Source organism: Hylobates moloch, unplaced genomic scaffold (genome assembly GCF_009828535.3).
Source record: "Hylobates moloch isolate HMO894 unplaced genomic scaffold, HMol_V3 SCAFFOLD_8, whole genome shotgun sequence".
Taxonomy (NCBI): Eukaryota; Metazoa; Chordata; class Mammalia; order Primates; family Hylobatidae; genus Hylobates; species Hylobates moloch.
Genome location: NW_026652283.1, coordinates 2,975,336 through 3,002,962, shown reverse-complemented (window position 1 = coordinate 3,002,962; position 27,627 = coordinate 2,975,336). Strand labels below are relative to the sequence as shown.

Genomic DNA, 27,627 nt, shown 5'->3' with positions numbered 1-27,627 from the left:
GCACTTTGGGAGGCCGAGGCAGGCGGATCACGAGGTCAGGAGATCCAGACCACGGTGAAACCCCGTCTCTACTAAAAATACAAAAAATTAGCCGGGTGTGGTGGCGGGCGCCTGTAGTCTCAGCTACTCAGAGAGGCTGAGGCAGGAGAATGGCGTGAACCCGGGAGGTGGAGCTTGCAGTGAGCCGAGATAGCGCCACTGCACTCCAGCCTGGGCGACAGAGCGAGACTCCGTCTCAAAAAAAAAAAGAGTTAAGATTAAATAAAGGCATTTTTAGACAAAAATAGAGAATTTACCAATCGAAGAGCTTCACTGAGAAAAACAGGGCTGGGCATGGTGGCTCATATCTATAATCTCAGCACTTTGGGAGGCGGAGAGGCAGAAGGATTGCTTGAAGCCAGGAGATCCCACAGGGTGGGGGCTCGGTTTCACAGGACCGCCTCCCGACTTTCGATGCCAATCCCATGCCCTGGGTTGTTTTACCTGTGCTTCTGACCCACCAGCCATAGATGGGGTTCCTACAACCCTCTTCTTAGGATCATTAACCTGCCAGAGTAGCTCACAGAACTCAGAGAAACACTACCTACCTTTACCAGTTTATTCTAAAGGATCTCACAAAGGATAGAGACGCATAGGGCAAGGCACGTGGGAAGGTTCGAGAAGCTTCCATGTTCTCTCCTGGGTACGCCACCCTTCAGGTCCCTCCACGTGTTCAGCTTTCTGGAAGCTCCTCGAACCCAGTCCTTCTAGGAGTCTATGGTGGCTTCATTACATAGGCATGACTGATTAAACCACTGGCCACTGGTGATCAACTTGACCTTCAGCCCCTCTGGCCTCCCTGAGGTTGGAGGGTGTGGCTGAAGGTTCCACCCCTCTAATCCTGCCCCTGGTCTTTCTGGAGTCTGTTCCCATCCTGAAGCTACCTAGGGACTGCAAGTCCTAAATCCACTCATTAGCATATAAAAAGACACATCGTTTTGAAGATTGCAAGGATTTTAGGAGTTGTATGGCAAGAAACTGAATGAAGTCCCAATATATCTTTTTTTTTTTTTTTTTTTGAGCTTTTTTTGCCCAGGCTGGAGTGCAGTGGTGCAATATGGGCTCACTGCAACCTCTGCCTCCCAGGTTCAAGCGATTCTCCTGCCTCAGCCTCCCGAGTAGCCGGGATTACAGGCACCCGCCACCTCGTCCGGCTAATTTTTGTATTTGTATTTTTAGTAGGGACGGGGTTTCCCCATGTTGGCCAGGCTGGTCTCGAACTCCTGACCTCTGGTGATCGGCCCGTCTCGACCTCCCAAAGGGCTGGGATTGCAGGTGTGAGCCACAGCACCCAGCCTTTATCATCATTTTAGAGTGTACTCCTTCTACTTATAAAAAAAAAATTACTGTAAAACAGCCTCAGGCAGGCCCTTCGGGAGGCATTCCAGAAAAAGACACTGTTACCCTGGGAGATGATATCTCCATGCAAGTTACTGCCCATAAAGGCTTTCCAGTGGGGCAGGACATGCAGGTGGAAGACAGTGATACTGACGATCCTGACGCTGTGCAGGCCTAATGTGTGCGTTTGTCTCTGTTTTTATTATTTTTTTTTATTTTTTTGAGATGGAGTTTTGCTCTTGTTACCCAGGCTGGAATGCAGTGACGCGATCTCAGCTCACTGCAACCTCTGCCTCCCGGGTTCAAGCAACTCTCAGCCTCATCTTCCCAAGGAGCTGGGATTACAGGCAACTGCCACCATGCCTGGCTAATTTTTTGTATTTTTTTAGTAGAGACAGGGTTTCACCATGTTGTTGGCCAGGCTGGTCTTGAACTCCTGACCTCGTGATCCACCTGCCTCGGCCTCCCAAAGTGCTGGGATTACAGGCGTGAGCCACCGCGCCCGGCTGATATGTCTGTTTTTAACAACAAAGTTAAAAAGTAAAAAAACAGGCTGGGAGTGGTGGCTCACGCTTGTAATCCCAGCACTTTGGGAAGCCGAGGTGGGCGGATCACGAGGTCAGGAGATCGAGACCACAGTGAAACCCCGTATCTACTAAAAATACAAAAAAATTAGCCGGGCATGGTGGCGGGCGCCTGTAGTCCCAGCTACTCGGAGAGGCTGAGGCAGGAGAATGGCGTGAACCCGGGAGGCGGAGCTTGCAGTGAGCCGAGATCGCACCACTGCACTCCAGCCTGGGTGACAGAGCAAGACTCCGTCTCAAAAAAAAAAAAAAAAAAAAAGTAAAAAAACAGCCAAGGCAGGTGGATCACGAGGTCAGGAGATCGAGGCCACCCTGGCCAACATGGTGAAACCCTGTCTCTACTAAAAATACAAAAATTAGCCAGGCATGGTGGTGCGCACCTGTAATCCCAGCTACTCGGGAGGCTGAGGCAGGAGAATCGCTTAAACCCGGGAGGCAGAGGTTGCAGTGAGCCGAGATTGTGGCACTGCATTCCAGCCTGGGGGACAGAGTGAGACTCCGTCTCAAAAAAAAAAAAAAAAAAAAAAAAAAAAAAAAAAAAAAAAAAAAAAAAAAAAAAAAAACAAGATTTTGTAAACAGAAGAAGGCTTATAAAATAAAGATATAAATTAAGAAAATATTTTTGTACAGCTGTACAATGTATTTGTGTTTTTGGGTTTTTTTTTTGAGACAGAGTCTTGCTCTGTCACCCAGGCTGGAGTGCAGTGGCGCAATCCTGGCTCACCGCAAGCTCTACCTCCCGGGCTCATGCCATTCTCCTGCCTCAGCCTCCTCAGCAGCTGGGACTACAGGTGCCTGCCACCATGACTGGCTAATTTTTTTGTATTTTTAGTAGAGACGGGGTTTCACCGTGTTAGCCAGGATGGTCTCAATCTCCTGACCTCGTGATCTGCCCGCCTTGGCCTCCCAAAGTGCTGGGATTACAGGCATAAGGTGTTTGTGTTTTAAGTTAAGTGTTATTATAAAAGAATCAAAAAATTAAGAAGTTTATAAAGTAAAAAAGTTACAGAAAGCCAAGTTAATATATTCTTGAAGAAAAAACATTTTAAATACATTTAGTGTAGCCTAAGTATCTGTTTTTATAAAGTCTACAGTAGTATCAGTAACGTCCTAGTGTACAGTAGTGTACGGTCAAGTCTACAGTAGTGCACATTCACTCACCACTCACTCACTGACTCACCCAGAGCAGCCTCCAGTCCTGCAAGCTCCATTCATGGTGTACCCCATACAGGTGTGCCATTTGTTATCTTTTATGTTTTATTTTCACTATACCTTTTCTATGTTTAGGTATGTTGAGATATACAAATACTAACACTTACAGTTACCATTGTGTTATAATTGCCTATAGAACTGAGTATAGTCACACGCTGTACAGATTTATAGCCCAGAAGCAATAGGTTGTACCACACAGCCTGGGTGTGTCATAGGCTGTAGCATCTAGGTTTGTGTAAGGACGCTCTATGATGGTTGCACAAGGATGAAATCGCCAAGAGACACATTTCTCAGCACGCATCCCCTTCGTGAAGCAGCACATGACTATACTTTGACTTTTTCCTCTTATTAATATCTCCCACATCTAACTAATGACCGTATCCTGTCTTTCTGTCGCCTAAATGTCTCCTGAATCTACCCTATCTCACAGCCCTAATCCAAGCTTCCAGCGATGCACATCTGCATGACTGGTGCAACCCCATTCAGGCTCCATAATCTCTTCACCCCAGCCAGAGTGATTTTTCTAAAATGCAAACCTGATCACATGATTCCGCTACCTAAAAATTTTCAGTGCCTTTTCTTTGCTCTTAAGGTAACACTAAACACTCCATGATGGGATTTTCTAGTGCTTGCATCTGCTGCTCCCTGCTCTCCGGCCATACCTTCCACCCACAGGCCCCACCCTCTGTCCTTCCTTCTTTGAACCCACCTCCAAGCCCCAAACTCAGCCATCCAAATCACCCCCCAACATGCTAGGCTCCTTCTCCACTCCTGGTGTAAGTGCTGCTACCTGAAACTTGCCTTTCATTCCTTGTTCACCTGACCAACGCTTGCTCAGCCTTAAGATCCAGCCACAGGTCACTCCCTCTGGGAAGATGACTCCAACCTTAGCAGACTCCTGCCTTTCCACATCCAGCCCCCATCTCCCAGGAAGGACGGGTCTCCACCACACTTTAGACACTATGGGGACAGGGACAGCTGTCTTCCTCTGTAAGTCCTCAGCACACTGCACAGAGCTGATGAACACAGAATGAACAAACGAAAGGATATTTGTTAAGTGTTATTGTGGAATAATGATTTCTCTGTCGGGACAACAGATTGCTCTGTGCTTAGTTTTGGGAAACAAAAGAAACCTCAGGAAATGTCTGGATTTTGGCATACCAGAAAAAGAGCCTGAATTGTGCATAAATCCCTTCGGGGCTTATTTTGGAGGCTTGTAGAATGGAAGTGTGATGTATGGGAAGCAAGAGCCTGGCTTTGGTTCCAGTTCTGCCACTAACTGCACAACCACAGACAAACCACGTCATTTCTCTGGGCCTCATTTTGCTCATCTGTAAAACAAGAAGGATGCCCTCATTGGGATCCAGCGTCATTTCTGTGCTAGCAGTATCGGTGGTTCACACTCCCTCCCCAGATCCCAGAAGTCTCCAGTGGCCTCTAAAAGTACCTTGCAGACTTTCACGTGTGGCTCTGCTCAGAAGGCTGGGGAACTGATCCATCCCGGAGGGCTGTCCCGCAAGAGAGATGACATAGTGAGATGTCATCTAGTGTGGGGCCTGACACAGTCAGTGCTCATAAGAGCTATTTCTTATTGTCTTCGTTATTATTAAGCCATCAACAATGCCAAGTAGAAAGTCTCAAGCCCTAATGCCTAATATTCATAATTAATTAATCATTTCAATACCTGAGGCCTCTTAAGTGCTGGTTGTAGCCTAGATTTTCTTCTGGACCTGACACTAAGTACAGATGGATGCCCTGAGTCAGGTGGAGGGTGCAGTGGAGGCCAGGATGTCAGGAGATGGAAAGGAGGGCTGCCACCTCCCTTACCCCACCTGACCCCTTCTATGGTCTCTGGGCCCTGCTCCTCCTCAGAATTCCCCTTCCTTCACCCAAGCTGAGCTGGACTGGCCTGGTGAAGTGAGCACCATCAGTCCCTGCAGAAGCTGGGCCTAGGGCAGCCCAGCAGAACACACACCTGGGGAGAACCAAAGACTCCTAATGCCAGACCCTGCCCCATGAGTGGGGTTTTCTGAGGACCTGCACTCCATGTCCCTAGGATTGGGTCTGTCCCAGGAAAAGCAGGGCAGCAGGTCATCCAAGGCCCTGGGCCACAGGATTTGTTACCGAAATGGAGTTGCTCCCAGCCCCACGTGTCCCTGGTACCCCAGGTTCACAGTCGTCACTGGCGAGCTTCTCCTATCTGCCCGCAGCCCACATCCCGGGACTGGCAGCTGCCTCCCGCCACCAGGCAAACCTCCCACGCACCGCCCTGCCCTGCGGCTCATGGAATGGGGTAAGCCAGCAACAGCCTCCTCCTCCTTCCCCAAGTGCTCCACAGTGACCCAGGAGGGCCTGCCAGGGGAGAGCCGGAGGCGGGGGACAGATGGCATCGTGGAGCTGGGCCATGCGCTGTGAAGAGAAGAGTAAAAATAATCCCAGACTTGGTTCTCAGGGCCCAGCCCAGGAGCCTCGACTCTGCCTCAGCCCCACCCAAAAGCTACAGGGTAGCCCCCAGGGCAACCCCAGAAGACAGCAGGTTGCTCCATCCTAGGGCCCACAGGTGCTAATTACTCAGGAATTTCCAGAAGGATCAGGAATGTATGGGCTTTTATGAAGATCTCCTTAATACTCAGAACAGTAAGCTCCTCCAAAAACACTTTCAGGACAGGAAGGGAATCAGGATGCCAAGTTCCAAATGGAGAGGCCAAGCCTCAGGGAGGGCAAAGGACGTGCCCCAAGAAAAGGCAGAACAGACCCCAGGCCCACCTGATGTCCTCTCCCCAGTCCGATCCATCTCACGCTCCCAGAGCCCTCCTTTCAGAGCCTTCCGCAGCCACTGTGATCCCTAAGCCCCTCACAACTCCTCCAGCCTCTAGAGCTGAGACAGAGAATTCGGAAGAAAACACCCTGATTTTGGGGGTCACTGGGCTTCACCTCTCAAAATAAGAAATGAAGAAGTCTCTTCATTTTAAGAGAAATCATGTCTTAAAATGAGACAGGGGAAAGAGGGGCAGCAGACCCCAGCCTTCTTCCAGGCGCATGCCCACTACCCTCCAGCACGCCTGGGCTTCTCACCACCTCCTGAGCAACAAGTCTATTCATACTGCTTCCCTGCTTAGGGTGGGCCTCAGTACTAATTTAATTCCTGCCAACAGTCCATCAACAAACGCTTTATTTAAAGTACCTGTTCTTGGACTAAACTCTAGAGAAAAGGGTCCAGACCCTCCTGTGGCTCAGACTTTCGATGGGGATGGGAGACTAGACAGACATGCAAACAGGTAAGTGCTATGGAGTGGCAGAGGCTTGGGTAGAGGTAGGTGCAGGGCACAAGTGGGTGCAGTGAGAGGCCCCCTCCACCCTGAAGGGTTCCCTGAGCCCCAGTTCCCAGAGGCCCCTGAGCTGCTACACTGATTGCCTGAATGTGCCATGCTACTCTGGCCCATCAGTTGTCTGCTGTCTTCCATGCTAACTAAGCTTGGAAACTCAGGAGCTGGGAGACAAAGGGAGGAGGCCAGGGGACCTGGGCGGGAAAGAAGAACCTGTCCTGCAGGCAGTCCCAGGCGGGCTGTGCTGCCTCCTCACACAGTGCAAGCCCCTGTGCACTGGGCAGGTGACCCTGCAGGACGGATACACGCAGCCCAGCACTTGTGGGAGGGCTGGGTGTCAACGAGGTGCCCAGGACACTGAGGGACACACGTTTTACTACTTTAACACTAGGAGGTGCCAGTTTCGAACGCCCACTCTGTGTCAGGCACTGGGCAAAGCACTTGACTACATCTTCCTCAAATCCTGCCCCTATTCCCCTTAAGGTAGCTGCACTGCCCCATTTGGCAAGTGAAGATGCCGAGGCTCCTCAAGGTGAAGTGCTGTGTCCCAGCCCAAAGCCAGTAAGAGGCAAGGCTCAGTCTGTGGCTCTGAAGCCCTTCCCCACTGCAAGCTGCCTCTTGCCCATCATGATGCTTTTTTTTTTTTTTTTGAGATGGAGTTTCGCTCTTGACCTCAGATCATCCGCCCGCCTCGCCCTCCCAAACCGCTGGGATTACAGGCGTGAGCCACCGCGCCCAGCCATTATGCTTCTTTGACCTATTTTGCTAACTTTTTTCTTTTTTTGAGACGGAGTCTCGCTCTGTCGCCCAGGCTGGACTGCAGTGGCGTGATCCCGGCTCACTGCAAGCTCCGCCTCCCGGGTTCACGCCATTCTCCTGCCTCAGCCTCCCGAGTAGCTGGGACTACAGGCGCCCGCCACCACGCCCGGCTAATTTTTGTTTTTGTATTTTTATTAGAGATGGGGTTTCACCGTGTTAGCCAGGATGGTCTCGATCTCCTGACCTCATGATCCACCCGCCTCGGCCTCCCAAAGTGCTGGGATTACAGGCGTGAGCCACCACATGCGGCCTATTTTGCAAACACTTCTGTTGGCAATAGGTAGGGGGATGATCTGACTCTGCAGCATGAGGGACGCAAGTTAGATGTGCAGAGTTGGAGGGAGGGGTAGCCTGGATTGGTAGGCTAAGGGGAGCTAGAGAAGTTTATCTCTGCAGACACAAAGACCTCTTGGTCTCTTTCGTTGCATGGACCCCACTGTTCCCACAGCCTCCAGTGACGGTCCCAGCGGAGAGAGGCAGGGTTCCCAGGGTTTGTGTGAGGAAAGAATCGCAGGGAGAAAACTGCCCTCCAATGTACAAGTGAGGAGACTAAAGCCCTGAGAGGTGAAGTGACTTGCCAAAGACCGCAAAACCTGTTAAAACTGAGACTAGAACTACATCTCAACCCTGCACTTTTCTACCACACAATTCCAACCTCCATGGCCATCACTGGATGCCTCTCAATGAACACAGGAGAGGGCTTGTTCCTAGGGAGCAGAGGAACAGGCTCCCCTGCCAGAAAGATCTCTCCCTGCTGATTCTCATGCCTAACACCTCAGCACGGGTACTTCAGTCCTGTGCCCTTCACTCACTCACTGTTCACTGGGCATGTACTATATGACACGCATTGGGCGCTGCTGTGGTATGAATGTGACCCTCAAAGTTCGTGGGTTAAAAACTTAATCCCCAACACAAGAATGTTGGGAGATGGAGCCTTTAAGATGTGACTGGGCCTTCCTGAATGGATTGATGCTGTCATCTCAGGAGGGAAGGAGGGAGAGTCATCTATGAAGATGCAAGTACAGTCAGTCCTCATTAATCACAGAATAGTCACAGATTTTGTGTTTGCAAGTTTGCCAACTTGCTGAAATTTCTAACCCCCAAATCACTACTCCCAGCACTTTCACAGTCATTCGCGGACACAGCGTGCACTGAGCAGCCACAAATTCTCACCGACTGACGCGCATGCTCCCAGGTGAGGTCGGCAACGCCGCGCTTTGTCTACCTGGGTCAGCTCTCCTGCAAGTGTCTTGTTCTGGGTCTATTTAGTGCTATGACTTCTGCACTTTTTGCAGGTGGTTTTGCTGCTTCAAGTGGCCCCAAGCATAGTGCAGAAGTGCTGTCTACTGTTCCTAAGCAAAGAATGTCAAAAGGCACCAGGATAGTCAAAAGGGGAAGCAGCCCCAATGTCCATCAACAGAGGAATGGATAAACAAAATATGGTGCATCCACGTAATGCAGGATGATTCAGCCTTAAAAAGGAATGAGACCGGGTGCGGTGGCTCATGCCTATAATCCCAGCACTTTGGGAGGCCGAGGCAGGCAGATCACCTGAGGTCAGGAGCTCAAGACCATCTTGGCCAACAAGGTGAAACCCTGTCTCTACTAAAAATACAAAAATTAGCCGGGCATGGTGGCAGGCGCCTGTAATCCCAGCTACTTGGGAGGTTGAGGCACAAGAATCACTTGAACCGGGGAGGCAGAGGTTGCAGTGAGACCACACTACTGCACTCCACACTGGGCAACAGAGTGAGACTCCATCTCCAAAACAAACAAACAAAAAGGAATGAAATTCTGACATAGGCTACAACATGGATGAACCTTAAGGACATTGCACTAAGTGAAACAAGTCAGTCACGAAAGGACAAATCTCAAGTGATTTCACTTCCATGAAGTACCGAGAATATGCAAATTCATAGAGACAGCCGAAGAGAGACTATCAGGGGTTGGGGATGGGAGAATGGGGAGTTTCATTCATGACATTAACAATCATTGTCAGGCGCGGTGGTTCACGCCTATAATCCCAGCACTCTGGGAGGCCGAGGCAGGTGGATCACCTGAGGTCAGGAGTTTGAGATCAGCCTGGCCAACATGGTGAAACCTGTCTCTACTAATACAAAAATTAGCCAGGGGTGGTGGCGCAGGCCTATAGTTCCAGCTACTTAGGATGCTGAGGCGCAAGAATCACTTGAACCCTGGAGGCAGCGAGCCAAGATCGCACCACTGCACTCCAGCCTGGGCAATAAAGTGAGACTCCCTCTCAAAAAAAAAACAAACAAACACCAAAAGACCAAAAAAACAGGCAGTTACTGTTTAATGGGTACAGTGTTTCAGTTTTGAAAGATGAAAAAGTTCTGGAGATGGAAGCAGGAGACTACAGCACAACTGTGAGTGTCCTTAATGACACTGAACTGCACACTTAGAGTTCAAACGGCAAATTTTATGTTACATATATTTCACCAAAAAAATTGTTTAAAGTGCACCAGGAGATAGAAGACAAAAAGAAGAGGACATAGAAGGAAAAGAGGGACTGCATGGGACCTGGGTCCAAAATACAGGAGCAAAGGAAAGGGCCTGGTTATAGCTAGAAAAGAGAAGGCCAGGAGAGTCCCCAGGTCACAGGCAGGTGAGTCCCTAGGGATGGAAGGAAGGGGATTGGTGGAGAAGGAACGAACCCAGCAGAGAAATGGATTGGGCTGGGCTGGGCTGGGCCAGGCTGTGTACTCAGTTAGAAACAAACAGATCCCACTGTGATTTTTGGAAGGGCCAGGGCCTGCTGAAGGCCAGAAAAGGGCCCTTCTCAGACAACAAGACCAAGAAAACCTAGGTGTCCCAGGGCCTGAGCTACCACTGCTGGAGTCCCTTCCTCTTGCTGAGCAGTGCCCCTTCCTCTCCTGAAATGCAACACGTTCTCAGGGAAAGGCCACATGAAGTCCTGGACACGTTAAAGATGCCTCAGAGTTCTGTGACCTGAGTTAAACCTGCCTCTCACCAGCTACGTTGCACAGCTGTTCAGCAACTTACTGAACCTCCCCAAAGCTTCTGTTTCATCACCTGTCAAATGGGGATGGGCATTCCTGCCTGCAGAGCCACTGAGGATTGAGAAAAGCAAGTAAAGCCCCTGCAAGGCAATGCACGGCAGCACCATGCCGGCCATCCTTTGATGTGAGGCCTTCATCACACCTGGCTTCAGGACAGGAACGGGGAGCAGGTGAGAGGAGGGGAGGCCCCACAATCCTTCCCAGGCTAAGGAGATGCTGGAACAAAAGTCAGAGAGCTGGAGCCCTTGAGCCTTGAGCAATGCCTGGTCAAAAGAGAGGAAAAAGAAGGGAAGGGAGAAAGGGAGAGAGAGCAGGAAGGGGAGAAAGAGAAAGCGAGAGAGAGAGAGAGAGAGAGAGAGAGAGAGAGAGAGGGGCGCCATGGGGCAGAGACTTAGCGTTTGGGCTCTGGACTCAAGACGCCTGAGCTCAGATCCTGGCCCAGCCTCACAAGGACCTGGGAGTTCTGAGCAAGCTACTCTAATCCTCAGCGTCCTCCCAACCACTGAAGAGGCACCAGTGCAATCTCCATCTCCCCAAATAACGGCCGTGAGGATTGAATTCCATCATGTCCATCAGACAGGAGCACAGAGCCCGGCCCACAGAGGGGCTCCTCGCACATTCACGGTCCTTGCCCTGTAGTCATCAGGAGGGATGATGGAGGGCTGGACGGAGAGGAAGGAGCAGGAGGCCTGCAGGCTAGCAAGGCGGGAGGTAAATTCAGTAGGTGGAGATGGCCTGGGATGCAGGCCAGCTGGGAGGAGTCCCCAGTGGGAGGGGAAGCTCGGAGAGCAACGGAGGGAGATAAGATTCCTAAATGCTGCAGGCCCCAGCCCAGGCCCAACCCAAGCAGTCTCTTCCCACCCAGCCCCCAGGCCCAGGCGGCAGTGGGGTGGTGAGTACTTGCCTGGACCCAGCATCCCATCTCCTCAGCTCTCAGGGAGGTAGAAGCTGGGAACCCCGCCCCCAACCCCTTCCGCATCAGGGGCGTAGGTGTCTGCAGGCCCCACCCAACACAGGCAGGAAGTGGGTCAAGGCAAGTGGTGAACAGAGCCCTTGCCCCTGGCCTCCCCTCAGCCTCTGGACAAAGCTGTGATGAAACAGGTTTAGTTCCGGAGCAGCACCCGGCCCAGAGGCCCCTCGAAACAGGTACCCAGAGGAAGGCAAATTAGCCTCCAAGCGCAGCTTTGCCACGGATTCGTGGTGCCTCTTGAGCCAGTCACTTCCCCTCTCTGGGCCTCAGTGCCTCCATTTGCAAAAACAAAAGGTGGCAGGGTGTAATACTATTCAGAAAAAAAAAAGAAATGAGCTGACCAGGCGTGGAGGTTCACGCCTGTAATCCCAGCACTTTGGGAGGCTGAGGTGGGCAGATCATCTGAGGTCAGGAATTTAAGACCAGCCTGGCATCTTGGTGAAACACAAAATGGTGTGTCTACTAAAAATATAAAAATTAGCCGGGCGTGGTGGCACGTGCCTGTAATCCCAGCTACTCGGGAGGCTGAGGCAGGAGAATCACTTGAACCCAGGAGGCAGAAGTTGCAGTGAGCCGAGATCGCACCATTGCACTCCAGCCTGGGTGACAGAGCGAGACTTTGTCTCAAAAAAAAGAAATGAGCTATGAAAAGACATGGAGGAAACTCAAATGCGTATTACTTAGTGAGAGAAGCCAGTCTGAAAAGGCCACGTAGTGTATGATTCCAACCATATGACATTCTAGAAAAGGCAAAACTACAGAGACAGTCAAAAGATCAATGGTTGCCAGAAGTGGGAAGGAGGGATGAATAAACGGAACCTGGAGGATGTGGGGAACAGTGACGCTCTTCTGCATGACACTGTAATGGTGGGTACACATTATTACCCATGTGCCAAAACCCAGAGTGGACAACACCAACAGGGGACCCTAATGTGAACTATGGACTCTAATAATGTGCTGGCCGGGCGCGGTGGCTCACGCCTGTTATCCCAGCACTTTGGGAGGCTGAGGCGGGCGGATCACCTGACGTCGGGAGTTCAAGACCAGCCTGACCAACGTGGGGAAACCCTGTCTCTACTAAAAATACAGAATTAACTGGGTGTGGTGGTGCATACCTATAATCCCAGCTATTTGAGAGGCTGAGGCAGGAAAATTGCTTGAACCCGGGAGGCAGAGATTGCGGTGAGCTGAGATCGCTCCATTGCACCCCAGCCTGGGCAACAAAAGCGAGACTCTGTCTCTAATAATAATAATGTGCCGATATTGGCTCATTAATTGCAACAAATGTACATCAACTGCAACAAATGCAAGATGTTAAGACTAGGAGAAACTGACTGGGGGTGGGCTAAGAATGTATCTACGGGAACTCTGTACTTTCTGCTCAAGTTTTCTGTAAACCCCAAACTACTCAAAATTAGTCTTTTTTTTTTTTAAGGTTGAGAGTGAGACTGTTTCTCCTCAGGGCCTTTCTTCAGGGTTCTAGAATAAAGCAAAAGTTGCCATGACAGAGATACTAAGAAATAAATAAATACAAAATTTAAAAAGTAAAATAAAGCAAAAGTTACGAAAATATAGTACTTCGGAGGCAAAAGTACTGAACCAAACCAGTTGGCTTCACTTTAAGTAGGCGTGTCCTAGGAAAATGCAGATCTGAAAATATTAATAGATTTAGTCCGGCAGTAACTAACAGAAGCACTTGCCCTGGAATCCCATCAAAGCCAGCACACTTGTTTCCTCAGCCTCGGGGTGGGTTTGCCCTCAATCAGCTGCTGCCTCAAAGACAGGCAGGCTGGCCGGGCGTGGTGGCTCACACCTGTAATCCCAGCACTTTGGGAGGCTGAGGCGGGCGGATCACTAGGTCAGGAGATCGAGACCATCCTGGCTAACACAGTGAAACCCCGTCTCTACTAAAAATACAAAAAATTAGCCAGGCGTGGCGGCAGGCGCCTGTAGTCCCAGCTACTTGGGAGGCTGAGGCAGGAGAATGGTTTGAATCCGGGAGGCGGAGCTTGCAGTGAGCCGAGATTGTGCCACTGCACTCCAGCCTGGGCGACAGAGCGAGACTCCGTCTCAAAAAAAAAAAAAAAAAAAAAAAAAGACTGGGAGAAGGAGGAGCCAGGCAGAAGAGGGAGTCTCCACACCAGGGAACGCCTTCCAGGACCCAGAGCCTCAGGGAGCCACAGGACGTCCCGGAGGCAGTGGGGCACTAGGAGCTCCAGGAGAGTACGGCTCTCTGGCTCTGCCCTACTCTCCAGCCCTACACCCTAAGCACCTCCGGAAAAGCATCTGCACCCCCAGGGGGAAGAATGAAGACTTGAGCATCTGGACTGGGCCATGGCTCTGAGGACATAGGAGTAGGCGGGGTTAGAATGAGCTTGGACAAGAGGTGGGAGGCGGCATCCATCCTGGCCTTGGTCATTTTTCACAGAAGTCTTCCGTCCCAGAGCCACCCTGCCTGGTCAGGGATAGGAAGGAAGATTATGATATTTCAGACATTCTGTTAATAGCTCAAAGCTGGCCAGGAACGGTGGTTCACACCTGTAATCCCAGCACTTTGGGAGGCCGAGGCAGGTGGATCACCTGAGGTCAAGAGTTCGAGACCAACCTGGCCAACATGGCGAGACCCCCATCTCTACTAAAAATACAAAAATTAGCCAGGCGTGGTGGCTCAAGCCTATAATTCCAGCTACTCGGGAGGCTAAGGCACCTTGAAAACCTGGGAGGCAGAGGCTGCAGTGAGCCAAGATCGTGACACTACACTCCAGTCTGGGCGACAGGGTGAGACTCTGTCTCAGAAAAAAGAAAAAAAAACAAAATAGCTGGAAGCCTTCACTCAGACCCTAGGCTGAGGTTACCATCCCAGAGGACCCATCCTGACCCAGAAAACTCGCCCCCACTGATTCCGTCTTGCACTAGCCACACACCCAGTACCTTACTCCTGCAGGCCTGCCAGTTACCGCGCCTCCCATTCCAGAAGGCATGGTCATGCAGTTTGGAAACAAGGCCATGGAAGTGGTTGAAATGCAGGCTGGACGTGAACATTTGTTTTTCTGGATGGGGCCAGCCCGGCCTGACCCAGCAGGCCATCAGCAGCAGACCAGGTGCAGCCCGCCAGGCAGGAAGGATGCCTGGCAAACCAAAATTCCCACCTGTGCCTCTCATCTGAACCATGCTCTATGCCAGGAACAGAGCTTCTTGGAAGGCTCCGTGACACCTCTTTTTCACAGGTCATTCTCTAGGTGTAACCCACTCCTCATTCCTAGTCCCATCTTGCACTGTGAGAAAGGCCACAGCTCAGGACACCAAACTCTTACCTCACTTTCAGAGTTCCTCACTCCCATCAACTTGTGAAGATTTTCTCCATAAATTAATTTTCTCCAAACATCTGTAAATCACATATCTGACTGTCCTGACAAAGAACCTGTATCCAGAATATTAAAGAACTCTCAGAACAACAGCTGGGCATGGTGGCACACACCCACAACTGTGGGAGGCCCAGGTGGGTGGACTGCTTGAGCCAGGAGTTCAAGACCAGCCTAGGCAACATGGCGAAACCTCATCTCTACAAAAAGTACAAAAATTAGCCAGGTGTGGTGGCGTGTGCCTGTGGTCCCCACTACTCAGGAGGCTGAGGTGGGAGGGAAACTTGAGCCTGGGTGGTCAAGGCTGCAGTGAGCTATGACCTTGCTGAGTGAACGAAGCAAGGATCCAAAGAGCTATGTAACTGCATGATTCCATTTGTGAGACATTCTTGAAAGGCAAAATTATAGGAATGAACAGATCAGTGTGGCCAGCGGATGGCATGAGAGGAAGTGGGAGGGATGACCTCCAAGGGGCCACTGCATGATGGAATCATTTGGGGGATGGAACAGTCTTTACCTTGATGGTGGCGGTGAAAACACATTCTGTGCATTTGTCAACATCTACTATTTACCAAAAACAGTGTATTTTGCTGTATGTATGTTAAAAATAAATTTAGGGAAAGATTCACTCTATTTTATAGAACGAGATGTTATTCTACAGGCGCAGTGGCTCACGCCTGTAATCCCAGCACTTTGGGAGGCAGAGGCGGGCAGATCACCTGAGGTCAGGAGTTCGAGACCAACCTGACCAACATGGAGAAACCCTGTCTCTAGTAAAAATACAAAAAATTAGCTGAGTGTGGTGGCACATGCCTGTAATCCCAGCTACTTGGGAGGCTGAGGCAGGAGAATTGCTTGAACCCAGGAGGCGGAGGTTGCAGAGAGCCGAGATTGCACCATTGCACTCCAGCCTGGGCAACAAAAGTGAAACTCCATCTCAAAAAAAAAAAAAAAAAAAGAGAGAAAGAAAGAAAAAAGGATATAAAAATAAAACCCGCGGCCGGGCAGGGTGGCTCATGCCTGTAATCCCAGCACTTTGGGAGGCCGCGGCGGGCAGATCACAAGGTCAGGAGATCGAGACCATCCTGGCTAACATGGTGAAACCCTGTCTCTACTGAAAATACAAAAAATTAGCCAGGTGTGGTGGTAGGCGCCTATAGTCCCAGCTACTGAGGAGGCTGAAGCAGGAGAATGGCATGAACCCAGGAGGCGGAGCCTGCAGTGAGCCGAGATCGCGCCACAGCACTCCAGCCTGGGCGACAGAGCGAGACTCTGTCAAAAAAAATAAAATAAAATAAAATAAAAATAAAACCCACAAAAACCATAAAACCCACTTATCTCCCCTCCTCTCATCACTTCATGACAGTAGCCCTCAAATCACATTTTCTCCGTCTTCTCAAGGATAGTTCTGTTTCTTTTCCTCTCTGTCTGCCTCCCTCTCTCTTACACACATACATGCTTGTCAGAACCCCACCCATTCTCAAAGCCAGCTCAACTGCCTCCTCCTCTTGGGACAGAATCGATCATCCTTTACCAGGTACTGCCACAGACCCTGTTTGTGAATGTTCTTTCGTCTTGCAGCATGTTATTCCTGGCTTCACAGTCCATTTCCCTGCAAGTTCCGTGAGGACAGGAACCAGGGCTTCTGTTCCATACTCCTTCTGCACCTGGCACAGTGCCAGGCACACCGTGGGTGCTGTGGCTGCTGTGGATTGGGTGAGGGCAGGTGCAACCAGAGGGAGTTGATGCCAAGAGAGGAGAGCTGGCTGTGCTGGGCTGGCAGTGCCCTGAGGAGGTATAGGAGGCACTGGTACAGCTTACTTCTTCTCTTGCATAAGCAGCAACTATTGCTTCAACCTCCAAGTGCTGGAAGTGACCCCACCTCTCATTCCAACACGAGGTCATGCAATTTATGATGGAGCATTTCCGAGGATGCTTTTGCTTCCTGCATGCCACCCGGCACAGTTCAAGCCCCAGGCAGACAGATGCTCAGGATGCACCTGCTGAGGGATGGGAACCTGTCTTGTCATCAGGATGCTGTCATTTCTCACTTCCAGAAGGCAGGCACTCTTTACAGCAAAGAGTAGACTAGGATCTTCGGATCTGAAGTCCATTTCATTAGGGAGAACTACCACAGTACAGGCGTAGACTATCAGTAACTCCACAGGGCCACTCTACGATTGGGTTTTTCCACACACATCATTGACCCCCTACCTCTTACATACTCCAGCTTCGACAGTTTTTAAGAACCATTTATAGGTCATTTATTTGACAAACACTTACGCAGTGGTTATTATGTGCTGGGGAAAGAACTAAGCCCTTTACAGATATTAACTCATTTAGTCTTCACATACACCATATGAGGTTGGTTCTACTAACCTTATTATCCCACCCAGGTGTGAAGTGGCAGAACAGAGATTCAAACCCAGGCAGGCTGGCTGGAAAGCCACACTGTGCCAACCACGGCCACTCGCCCCACGTGGTTACTGAACACAAGAAACGTGGTTAGTCCAAACCGAGATGTGTTGTTAAGTGTACAATACACACTGCAGTTGTAACGCTTTGTGTGAAAAAAAGGTAAACTACCTCATTGATACTGACTATTGATTACATGTTAAAATGATAATATTGTAGACATAGGTTAAATAATATATTATTACAATGCATTTTACCAGTTAAGTTTTCCTTTCTTTTTTAGAGGCAGGGTTCTCGCTATGTTGCCCAGACTGTTCTCAAACCCCTGGGCTCAAGCAATTCTCCCACCTCAGCCTCCTGAGTACCTGGGACCATAGGCAAAAGCCACGGCACCCAGCTCTTTTTACTTTTTAAATGTAGCTCCCAGGCTTACGTTATGTTTCTATTGGACAGCACCACTCTGGAGTCTGCACTGACAGCCACTACTCTCTGGGGTTGTCGGGGGTCATCTTCCCCACCCTCCAGCCTCAGGGCAGGACCCAGATTCCGCCTGTTCCTAACACCGTGCTCACTTGGACAAAGACGATGGCAGCCATGCAATAATTCCCGTATCTCCCCATTCTGCTTCCTCTGACTGCTCAGACACCGCACCCATGTCCCAAGCCTTGCTTCAGCTCCAGGAGCAGCTTTGCTCTACCTCCCTGTAGCAGGAATCCCAAAGTGTTTTATCTAGTGGAACCCCCGCACGCTGATATGTGGAGAAACTGAGGCCCAGGACCGCAGAATCTTCGAGGAAGCAGTGGCCCTGGAGGTGACCTAGTCCAATTTCCCATGCAGGGCAGAGATTCCTCCAAAGCATCCCTAACGGGTTCTACATAATGAAACTCTGTGCACAGTAGGCCTTTGGTATCTGTGGGGGATTAGTTCCAAGGCCTCGAAGGATACTAAAACCCCAGGACGCTCAAGTCCCTCATATAAAATGGTACAGTGTTTGCATATAACTTATGCATATCCTCCCGTGTGCTTTAAATCATTTCTAGAGAACTTATCATACCTAACACAACGCATGCACGTCACTTCATATTTGCACGGACTCAGTGCAGCATTCAGTGAGCAGCAAATTCAAGTTTTGCCTTTTGGAACTCTGCGGAATTTTTTCACCTGAACACTGTCGATCCAGGGTTGGTCGAATCCCCACAGATACAGAGGGCCCACTAGTTTTATGTGGTTCTACATAATAAAGTAATAGACTTCAGGTCAGATGGACCTAATCTGCCACTGCTGCAAAGCGTGCCTACCTTCCAGAAGTGAGAAATGACAGCATCCAGATGCTGGACAGGTTCTAAGTCCTCATCCAGCCTCTGTTAAGACACTCACAGGCACGGCACAGTGGCTCATACCTGTAATCCCAGCACTTTGGGAGGCTGAAGCTGGAGGATCACTTGAGGTGAGGAGTTTAAGACCAGCCTGGGCAAAATAAAGATAGCAAGACCTTGTCTCTACAAAAAGTTTTTAAAATCGGCAGGGCCTGGTGGCACATACCTGTCATCCCAGCTACTTGGGAGACTGAGGCAGGAGGACTATCTGAGCGCAGGAGTTTGAGGCTACAGTGAGCTATGATCACACCACTGCACCCCAGCCTGGGCAACAGAGAAAGATCCTATCTATTAAAACAAAATAAAACAAAAAAACACCAGCCTGGGAAACACAGCAAGATCCCGTCTCTATAAAAAATAAAAATTAAAAAAAAAAAAAGGTTAGGCGGGCATGGCATCATGTGTGGTCCCAGCTACTGAGACCTGAGTAGCTGAGAAAGCTGAGGTGGGAGGATCACTTGGGCCCAGGAGGTTGAGGCCACAGTGAGCTGTGACTGCAACACTGCACTCTAGCCTGGGTGACAGAGTTAAGACCCTGTCTCACAAAAAAAAAAAAAAAAAAAGGCCAGGCGCAGTGGCTCACACCTGTAATCCCAGCACTTTGGGAGGCCGAGGCAGGCAGATCACCTGAGGTCAGGAGTTTGAGACCAGCCTCACCAACATGTAGAAACCCTATCTTTACTAAAAATACAAAATTAGCTGGGCATGGTGGCAAATGCCTGTAATTCCAGCTACTCAGAAGGCTGTGGCAGGAGAATTGCTTGAACCCGGAAGGCGGAGGTTGCGGTGAGTCGAGATCGCAGCATTGCACTTCCAACCTGAGCAAAAAAAGCGAAACTCCGTCTCAAAAAAAAAAAAAAAAAGACCCACATTTTTGAGATCAGATCACCGGTGGGGGGTAGGGGAAGACCCACGAAAATGACGACAGCTCAGGATATATAAACTTTCCAAAACCAGATGTGGCTTCCAATGTGGCCGGAGGGTCACAGAGCTTAGTGGGTTAAGGTTTCCCTCGACACAGACCTTACCATAGCACTGGCCCACACAGGCTTACGGTTTAACGGGGCAGTTTAAGAGTCAGATTGACCTGGGTACAAACTCCAACTGCAGTATAACTTCTACAGTGTCCCCTCTGTAAAGTAGAGGTTAAAAAACAAAACAAAAACAAACCAAACCTTTCTCACAGGGCTAAGAGGATGAAATGAGATGATGAAGGCAGAAATGTCTAGAATAATGGTCTAGCACCTAACAGGCATTAAAATGTTCATTTCCCTCTTCCTTCCTTCTTCAGCCAAAAACTCCAAGCCTTTTCCCTCAACGTGAATTAATAGTAAGTCCCACTCTATTCTAGACTTACATAATTGATGTTTTGAACTTAAATGCAAGATGTTACACTTAGATCTATTACATTTCTTCTTGAGATAAGTATATGTTCACCATTGCTCAATGTCAAGTAATTTTTAAAAGCTAAAAACTAAAAACAATTTTTTAAAGTCAGTAGGGCATAGTTAAATATAGTATAGTCATAGAATGAAATGTTACTCGGATCCTTAAAATTATGGTTTTAAATATTTTTTATGACATGCACTATTACCCATTAGATAGCATTCAGTAGGGAAAAAAAACGGGATAGAGTATAATTGCAATTCTGTTAAAATATATAGATTTGCATGAACACAAATTTGGAAGGACATTCACCTAAATACCAGCCCTCCCAAATTATAGTATTATGTATCATTTTTTTCCTTTATGCCTTTCTTTATTTCCCAGGGTTTCTACAATGTACATGTATTAATTTTACGAGAGAAATATTTTTAAACTTCGTCTTTCTACTTAATGGCAGCATTCCAGTCAATTGAGATGATTATGAACCCTGGTTCTATCAGCCAATGTTTGCTACCCTCAATGCCCACGGAAATGAGAAACAGGGCTGGGTGCGGTGGTTCACTCCTGTAATGCCAGCACTTTGGGAGGCCAAGGCAGGTGGATCACCTGAGGTCGGGAGTTCAAGATCAGCCTGGCCAGCATGGTGAAGCCCCATTTCTACTAAAAATTAGCCAGGCGTGGTGGGATGTGCTTGTAATCCCAGCTACTCAGGAAGCTGACGCAGGAGAATCACTTGAACCCAGGAGGCGGAGGTTGCAGTGAGCCGAGATCGCACCATTGTACTCCGGCCTGGGCAATAAGGCGAGACTCCGTCTCAAAAAAAAGAAATAGGCCAGGCATGGTGGCTCACATCTGTAATACCAGCACTTTGGGAGGCCAAGGCGGGCAGATCACAAGGTCAGGAGTTCGAGACCAGTCTGACCAATATGGCGAAACCCTGTTTCTACTAAAAATACAAAAAATTAGCTGGGCATGGTGGCGTGTGCTTGTAATCCCAGCTACTTGGGAGGCTGAGGCATGAGAATTGCTTGAACCCAGGAGGCAGAGGTTGCAGTGAGCCAAGATCACGCCACTGCACTCCAGCCTGGTAACAGAGCGAGACTCCATCTCAAAAAAAAAAAGAAAAGAAAAAGAAATGAGAAACAGAAGAGACAGGCCACACAGGCTCCTGGGAGAGGCTCGTATCTATGGAAAACATAGAGGACTAAGCCAAAGAGAGCCCTACGGCACATCACGGGAACCTCCTCACAGTAACACAAGCTCAGGAGTCAGGAGTCAGCGTCCAGCGTAGTGGGTCAAGCAGTCACACATCCATCTCCCTGCTGTATCAGCCAGACCACACTGCCTTCTCTTGTACCAAGAAGATCATTAGACTGAAAAGCCTTACTGAACATTCCTCCACTCAAATTAGAGTTGTTTTCTCCAAGACTTCGTAGAGTGAACCCATGTTGGCTACTAGGTATCTCAACTTCATTTTCACACTCTCCACATACTGCTTGTTCAAAAATCTAACCTAGGCCGAGTGCAACCATGTACACCTGCAGTCCCAGCTACTGAGGGGGCTGAGGTGGGAGGATTGCTTGATCCTGGGAGGTCAAGGCTGCATAAGCCATGACCACATCACTGCACTCCATCCTGGGTGACAGAGCAAGACACTGTCTATGATAATAATAACAATGATAATTTTAAAAAATTTATTACACTGAAATTATTTTTGTTAATACTAGGGTTTAAGAAAACACCAACATTAACTTCACTTTTTTTTTTTAAGGTAGCTACTAGAAAATTTTAAATTGGCAGGGCATGATGGCTCACATCTGTAATTCCAGCACTTTGGGAGGCCAAGGCAGGAGGATTGCTTGAGCCCAGGAGTTTGAGGCCTGCCTGGACAACAAAGCGAGACCCTACCTCTACAAAAAAACTTTACGAATTGGCCAGGTGTGGTGGCGCATACCTGTAGTCCCAGCTACTCAGGTAAAGGCAATGAGGACTGCTTGAGCCCAGAGTTCGAGGAGTGAGCCATGATTGCACCACTGAACTCCAGCCTGGGTGACACAGTGAGACTGTCTCAAAAAAATAAAAAATAATTACAAAACAAAATCTAACCTAGAATTGGGCAAGGAATCAATTCTAGGAGTCTGCCATTTCCAGGGTCCCCATTTTGCTCCCTTGAAGAAACAAATCAAGACAGCATGTGTTGTCTGTCCTACTCCTACCAGGTCCTGGCAGTGGTTCTGGGGTCACTCCCGGCAACCTGAACTCAGGAAAAGCAGCTCATGTGGTCTGACTCACAATTCTCTCAGGGCAAGCTGTGGCCTTCTCACAAAGTCTGGTCGACCCTTACAAAGACGGAGGCAAGATAAGAGTCCTCCGCCTCCAGAACGTTCCACCCACTGTCTCGCTCCGCCTGTGGCTAAAGAAATCCCTCATGGCCAGGCGCGCGGTGGCTCACGCCTGTAATCGCAGCACTTTGGGAGGGCGAGGCGGGTGGATCACCTGAGGTCGGGAGTTCAAGACCAGCCTGGCCAACATGGAAATACCGTCTCTATTAAAAATACAAAAAAAAAAAAAAAAAAAAAATGAGCCAGGTGTGGTGGCAGGCACCTGTAATCCCAGCTACTCACAAGGCTGAGGCAGGAGAATCACTTGAATCCAGGAGACAGAGGTTGTGGTGTGCCAAGATTGCAGCATTGCACTCCAGCCTGGGTAACAAAAGCAAAACTCCGTCTCAAAAAAAAAAAAAAGAAATCCCTCACGTTGTCCAGCGACCCCAGCCTGGGGACTCCCTGTCCAGAGCTTTGCGCCAAGGTGGAGATCAGCCAGGGAGCAACAATACCAGCCTTTTATCCCAGCCAGGATGATTCACAAAGACATCTCAGGGGCTTGAGGGGAAGGGGAAGACCAAGTCCTGGCAGGGGTGAGCGTGGCACGAGCGGAGGCTGGCAAACACGAGACCTGTGCAAGTAAGAGCCAAAAGCTCAGCACAGAACCGGCACTGAGCTCTAGCTTCACACTGAGTCAACGGCCCCCTTTGGAGGAGGGCCCCACCCCAGAGGCCCACCCTATGTGTCATCAGCCCCTCCCCAGTGCCCTCTGCACTGCCCCCAACCCTCTACCGGATATGCAATCCCATCCCCCAGGAGGGTCACCCCTGCCTCAGCACAGCTCCCATTTCCTGCCCCTGGTGACTCCTCTGAAGTCTATTGTTCCCATGAAGTTTGGGTCAAAGGAAGCAGAGTCCCCACCCATGGGGGCCCGCCTGCCCACGCCAAGCCAAGGAGCCAGCCCCCGCTACAGGGAGCCTGGCCCATCCTCTGGCCCTTCCAGGAGCCCCCCTGTATTAAATGCAGGAGGACGTGGGCATAGATCTTGGAGACCTGAGTTCTAGTGGAAATTTTCCCAAATATCCAGTCCCTACCAGCTAAAGGCCCCAGGGCCAGATCACACAGGTGTGATTAGAATCTCCCAGATAGTAGCGGGAAAAACCAAAAGCAAGGGAAGAACTGTCATCTCAGAAGGGGTCCAGGCAAAACTGGAATTAGAAGATAGGAGCTGGAGACTGTGTGCTCCCCAGTGACAAAGCCCTGCCCCCACCTCCACCTGGGCCCCCCTGGCTGCTGACAGCCCCTCACCCCCCTTTACTGGAGAGCAGCTGTTCAGCTCCAATCTCAGAGCTTTAAAGGGAGCTGTCTTCCAACCCCTGCCAACAAAGGGTCATGGGGGCAAAGGCAGACAAGCAAGGTAAAGCCACCCTCACAGGCCCTGAATTTCCAACTGCCACTGGACTGACCTCAACTGCAGGAAAGGCAAGGTCCAAAGCTGGGGACCAACGTCCTCCACTTCCACTGGGAAGGAGGAGGAGGAGCCACAGGTTTGGCAACAGACACTGCTTTGTGACAGTCACCAGGGCAAGACTCCAGAGTGGAAATCAAAGGAGGTTGTGACATTTGCAACCCAGGAGATCTAAAAAGATAGGGAGAACCTTCACCTGGCGGCTCATCAAGGGGAGAGGAGGGTGTGTTTTAAAGACCCGAGGGCCCCTTCCAGACTCCACAGATTCTACAGCAAGATGGCTCCTTCCCCAGAACAGCTATGCGCTTTCTGCCAGGACAGAGCAGAGTATTTCTGCCTCCTACCAACCTTATCTGAGCCACAAGGCATGGCCCAAGTCAGTCTGCTCCACCTTCCGCGCCTGTTGGATGAAGGCGGCTAGCGGGAGTAGGGGGTGTACAAGCACTGCAATCCACAGGGCAGGAGACAGAACGCCAAGGGGAGAGCATAGGTTCTAATCCCCGCTCTGCCACTCACCAGGGTTGCGGCATTAAGCAAGTTACTGTCCCTCTAGGGGCATCAGTTTCCCCATCTTTAAAATGGGAGACTTAGGCCAGGCGCAGTGGCTCATGCCTGTAATCCCAGCACTTTGGGAGGCCGAGGAGGATCACCTGAGGTCAGGAGTTCAAGACCAGCATGGCAAACATGGTGAAATCCCGCCTCTACTAAAAATACAAAAAACGGCTGGGAGTGGTGGCTCATGCCTATAATTTCAGCACTTTAAGAGGCCGAGGCGGACAGATCACCTGAGGTTGGGAGTTCAAGACCAGCCTGACCAACATGGAGAAACTCCGTCTCTACTAAAAATACAAAATTAGCTGGGAGTGGTGGAGCATGCCTATAATCCTAGCTACTTGGGAGGCTGAGGCAGGAGAATCGCTTGAACCCAAGAGGTGGAGGTTGTAGTGAGCTGAGATCGCACTATTGCACTCCAGCCTAGGCAACAAGAGCAAAACTCCATCTCAAAAAAAAAAAAAAAACAAATATATATATATATAAAACTAGCCGGCCAGGAGGCTGAGGCAGGAGAATCACTTGAACCCAGGAGGCGGAGGTTGCAGTAAGCCAAAATCATGCCACTGTACTCCAGCCTAGGCGACAGAGCGAGACTCCGTCTCAAAAATAAATTAAATAAAATAAAATGAAAATAAAGTAAAATAAAATAAAATGAAAATAAAGTAAATAAAATGGGGGACTTAGATGCTGACATTAGGGTATCTAATAACGTTCAGCAAGCTCACCCTAGGGCCAAGGCAAAACTGGAATCAGAAAATAGAAGCTGGACTCTGTTCTCTGGTGACAAAGCCCTGTCTGTCCCCCTCCCTCCTGACCTGGGCCACTAGGACCCTGGATTCCTAAGGACGCAGAACACAGTGTAGGGCCTGGCTCATAGTAAATGCTCGGTTCATGTTTGCTAAATGATAGACAGGGCAAGGTTTCTCAAACGGGGCTCAGAGAAACACTAATTCAAAAAACTCTAATCCCTGGGAAAAAGAGGTTCGTACTGAAATAAGCTTAGGAAACACTGCATACAACAGCTATCCTATGGAGTCCATGGGATGTGCCAGGCACTGTGCTACTGGGTGGGGGCTCTGCAAACATCGACCTTTCACAAGAAACTTTCTGGACAGAAAAGGTCCCCTCATATTACCCACCAAGAAACAGCCTGAGAGCCTTAAAGGTGGTGAGAGACTCAGGATTTGTACCCCGGTCTGCCTGACACCAAACCTGTGCCCTTTCTTCTCCATCAGTGCTGCTTTTAGACCAGTCGCACACCAGGCCGAAGAGGTGAGAGGGTGAAGTGTTTCTCACGAGAACATCTACATCCTCAGGATGGATGGAGGGGCAAGGACAAGAACCCCCAAGCCCCGAGACAGTTTCTGGCTCCTTCCTTCCAAGAAGCCCTACCCATTATAGACACGTTGAAGCCCTCATGCAACAAGCTACTCATTCCTCTTCTCAAAGGAAGTGCTGAGTGTCTAGCAAGTTGGAAAGAATGAGGGATTCTTCTACTGGGTTACCTGGTCAGCTCCAAGGAGAGTTAAACCAGGAGAAAGTAGTTCAGGCTGGTATACCTCCCTATCTGTTTGTGCTTAGGGCCAGCTTAAAAGCACGATTTACACAAGTCTCCAGATTCAAAACTGTCTCCTCTTTCCGGGGGATCCACCCCAACAAACCTTCCCAAATCTCACTCGCCCATCCCATCCGCCAAAGGCAAAGATCTCAACTTCCTTCAGCCTCCTACCAACTTGTTGTCCTATTCCAGGCAAGCACAAGACCCTCGCCCTGAGAAAGTCAGCCTCCTGGCTCCAAGAGGCAGGTGAAGATAGCTTCCTTCCAGCTCTGCCCGGTCCAGGGGAAACGGAGCCTGGAAGGCCACACACTCCAAAACCACAGTCAAATCATCCCTGCACTCAGGCAACCAGAGACACTGACTCTTGCCCACGGCTATGTAGGGAGGAAGAACAGTCCTGGCCAGAACCAACATCCTCGAAGAGAAACACATACTCAAGAGACGTGGCATCACACACCTACTCAGAGATACTCACACTTTCAGAGAGCCCCTTCTCACGCAGACATATACACACACTCTGTCACTCACGTTCAACACAAACAAATACGCCCACTGGAAGCCAAGGTGAGTCACACGTGAACAGACATCACCCACACAGAGACTCAAAGCGAGGGAGACTCGCAGTCAGGTGTCACACAGACTCAGCACAGATGCAGTCAGTCCGCGGGGCCTCAAGTGCCTGAGCACAACGGGGGAAATGTTCACTTTGGGGTTTGAAAGTGCTGCTCCCTGGATCGATCCACTAGTCCCCATTAGGGAACACAGCAGCTTCCCAAGCCCTGAGGTGTAGGACCTTTTGCAGGGGTCCCCCCACTTTCGCTTCGCCTTTGCACTTAAAACAGGCAGTCCGCTTACCTCCAGGTCTCTCTCTTCCAGGCTCTAAAAGGGCCCAGCAGAAAAAGAGGCATGGGTGCCGGGTCTCTTCTATTGCCGATGCTCTCGGTTCTGCCTCTCCGGTTCTTTCCACACCGGCCTCCCTTTCCCCCAAAGTCCCGAGTGTCCACCCCCCTTACTCGCCCCTGGAGCCGCTTCGCCTGCACCAGCCTCAGTCGCGCCGCCTCCACGTGCCTCGCTCTTCCCAGTCTCGTCCCGGGAGGGAGCTCCGCACGCACCGCGCAGACTCCTGCCCTCCGGCAAAGTCCTACCAAGTCCCCGCTCCCCAGCCTTACCGGTCCCAGGGTGCGGGAAGGTGGGATGGGTGCGCTAAGCCAGTTCCAAGGAGTCCGCCCCGAGCGCCAACTCTTCCGGCCGCGGCGATCTCTCTGCGGGGACGACAGGGCGTCAGTCAGGGCGCAGAGCCGGGCTCCGGCCGGGGCCGACGGGCGGCGCAGTGAAGGCGGGGCCGCGGGGCCAAGCCCACCCCGCGCCGACCGGCCCCGGTGCGCCCAGCGCAGCGGAGCGGAGCGCGCAGAGGGAGGAGTTTTCCCAGAATGGGACTGACGGGAAAACACAGGGATCCCTATTCCTGGAGGAGTGAGTCAACCGGGAGCGAGGAGGGGAGCGCGGGGCGGACAGGAGGGAAGCGGGAGAGGGGCAGCTAGCAGCGCCGGAGCGCGGAGGGAAGCCAGAGGTCGGGACGGAGCGCGCCGGAGCGCAGAGGTCCAAGGCGGGAACGCGGGCGGCGGAAAGAAAAGAGCAGCCGAGCACGCGGCGCGAGCGGTCGGCTGCGGCAGCGTGGGGCGCGCGGCCCGGGAGGGCGCCGGCGGGTGCGGCGGGCGCGGGCGCTCTCACCTGGCGGGACGCGGCGGCGCCGGAGCTGCGGCCCTCCCGCCCCCTGGCCTCGAGTGTGCGAGGAGGACGCTGGAATGCGCGGAATGAGGGCTGGAATGAGATGCGCGCCGCGGCGGGAGGGAG

General features: G+C 50.6%; 1 protein-coding gene across 1 annotated transcript in view; it reads right to left on the bottom strand.

Annotated features, from left to right (window-relative positions):
• Positions 1-27,627, bottom strand: part of TEAD4 (TEA domain transcription factor 4) — a 101,841-nt gene that overhangs the window by 58,305 nt on the left and 15,909 nt on the right. The window contains exons 2-4 of the mRNA XM_032159323.2: positions 27,505-27,573; positions 26,943-27,238; positions 26,629-26,722 (exon numbers count right to left, since the gene is read on the bottom strand). Coding sequence (XP_032015214.2) covers positions 26,629-26,722; positions 26,943-27,238; positions 27,505-27,573 — 459 coding nt within the window. The remainder of the gene's footprint in view (positions 1-26,628; positions 26,723-26,942; positions 27,239-27,504; positions 27,574-27,627) is intronic.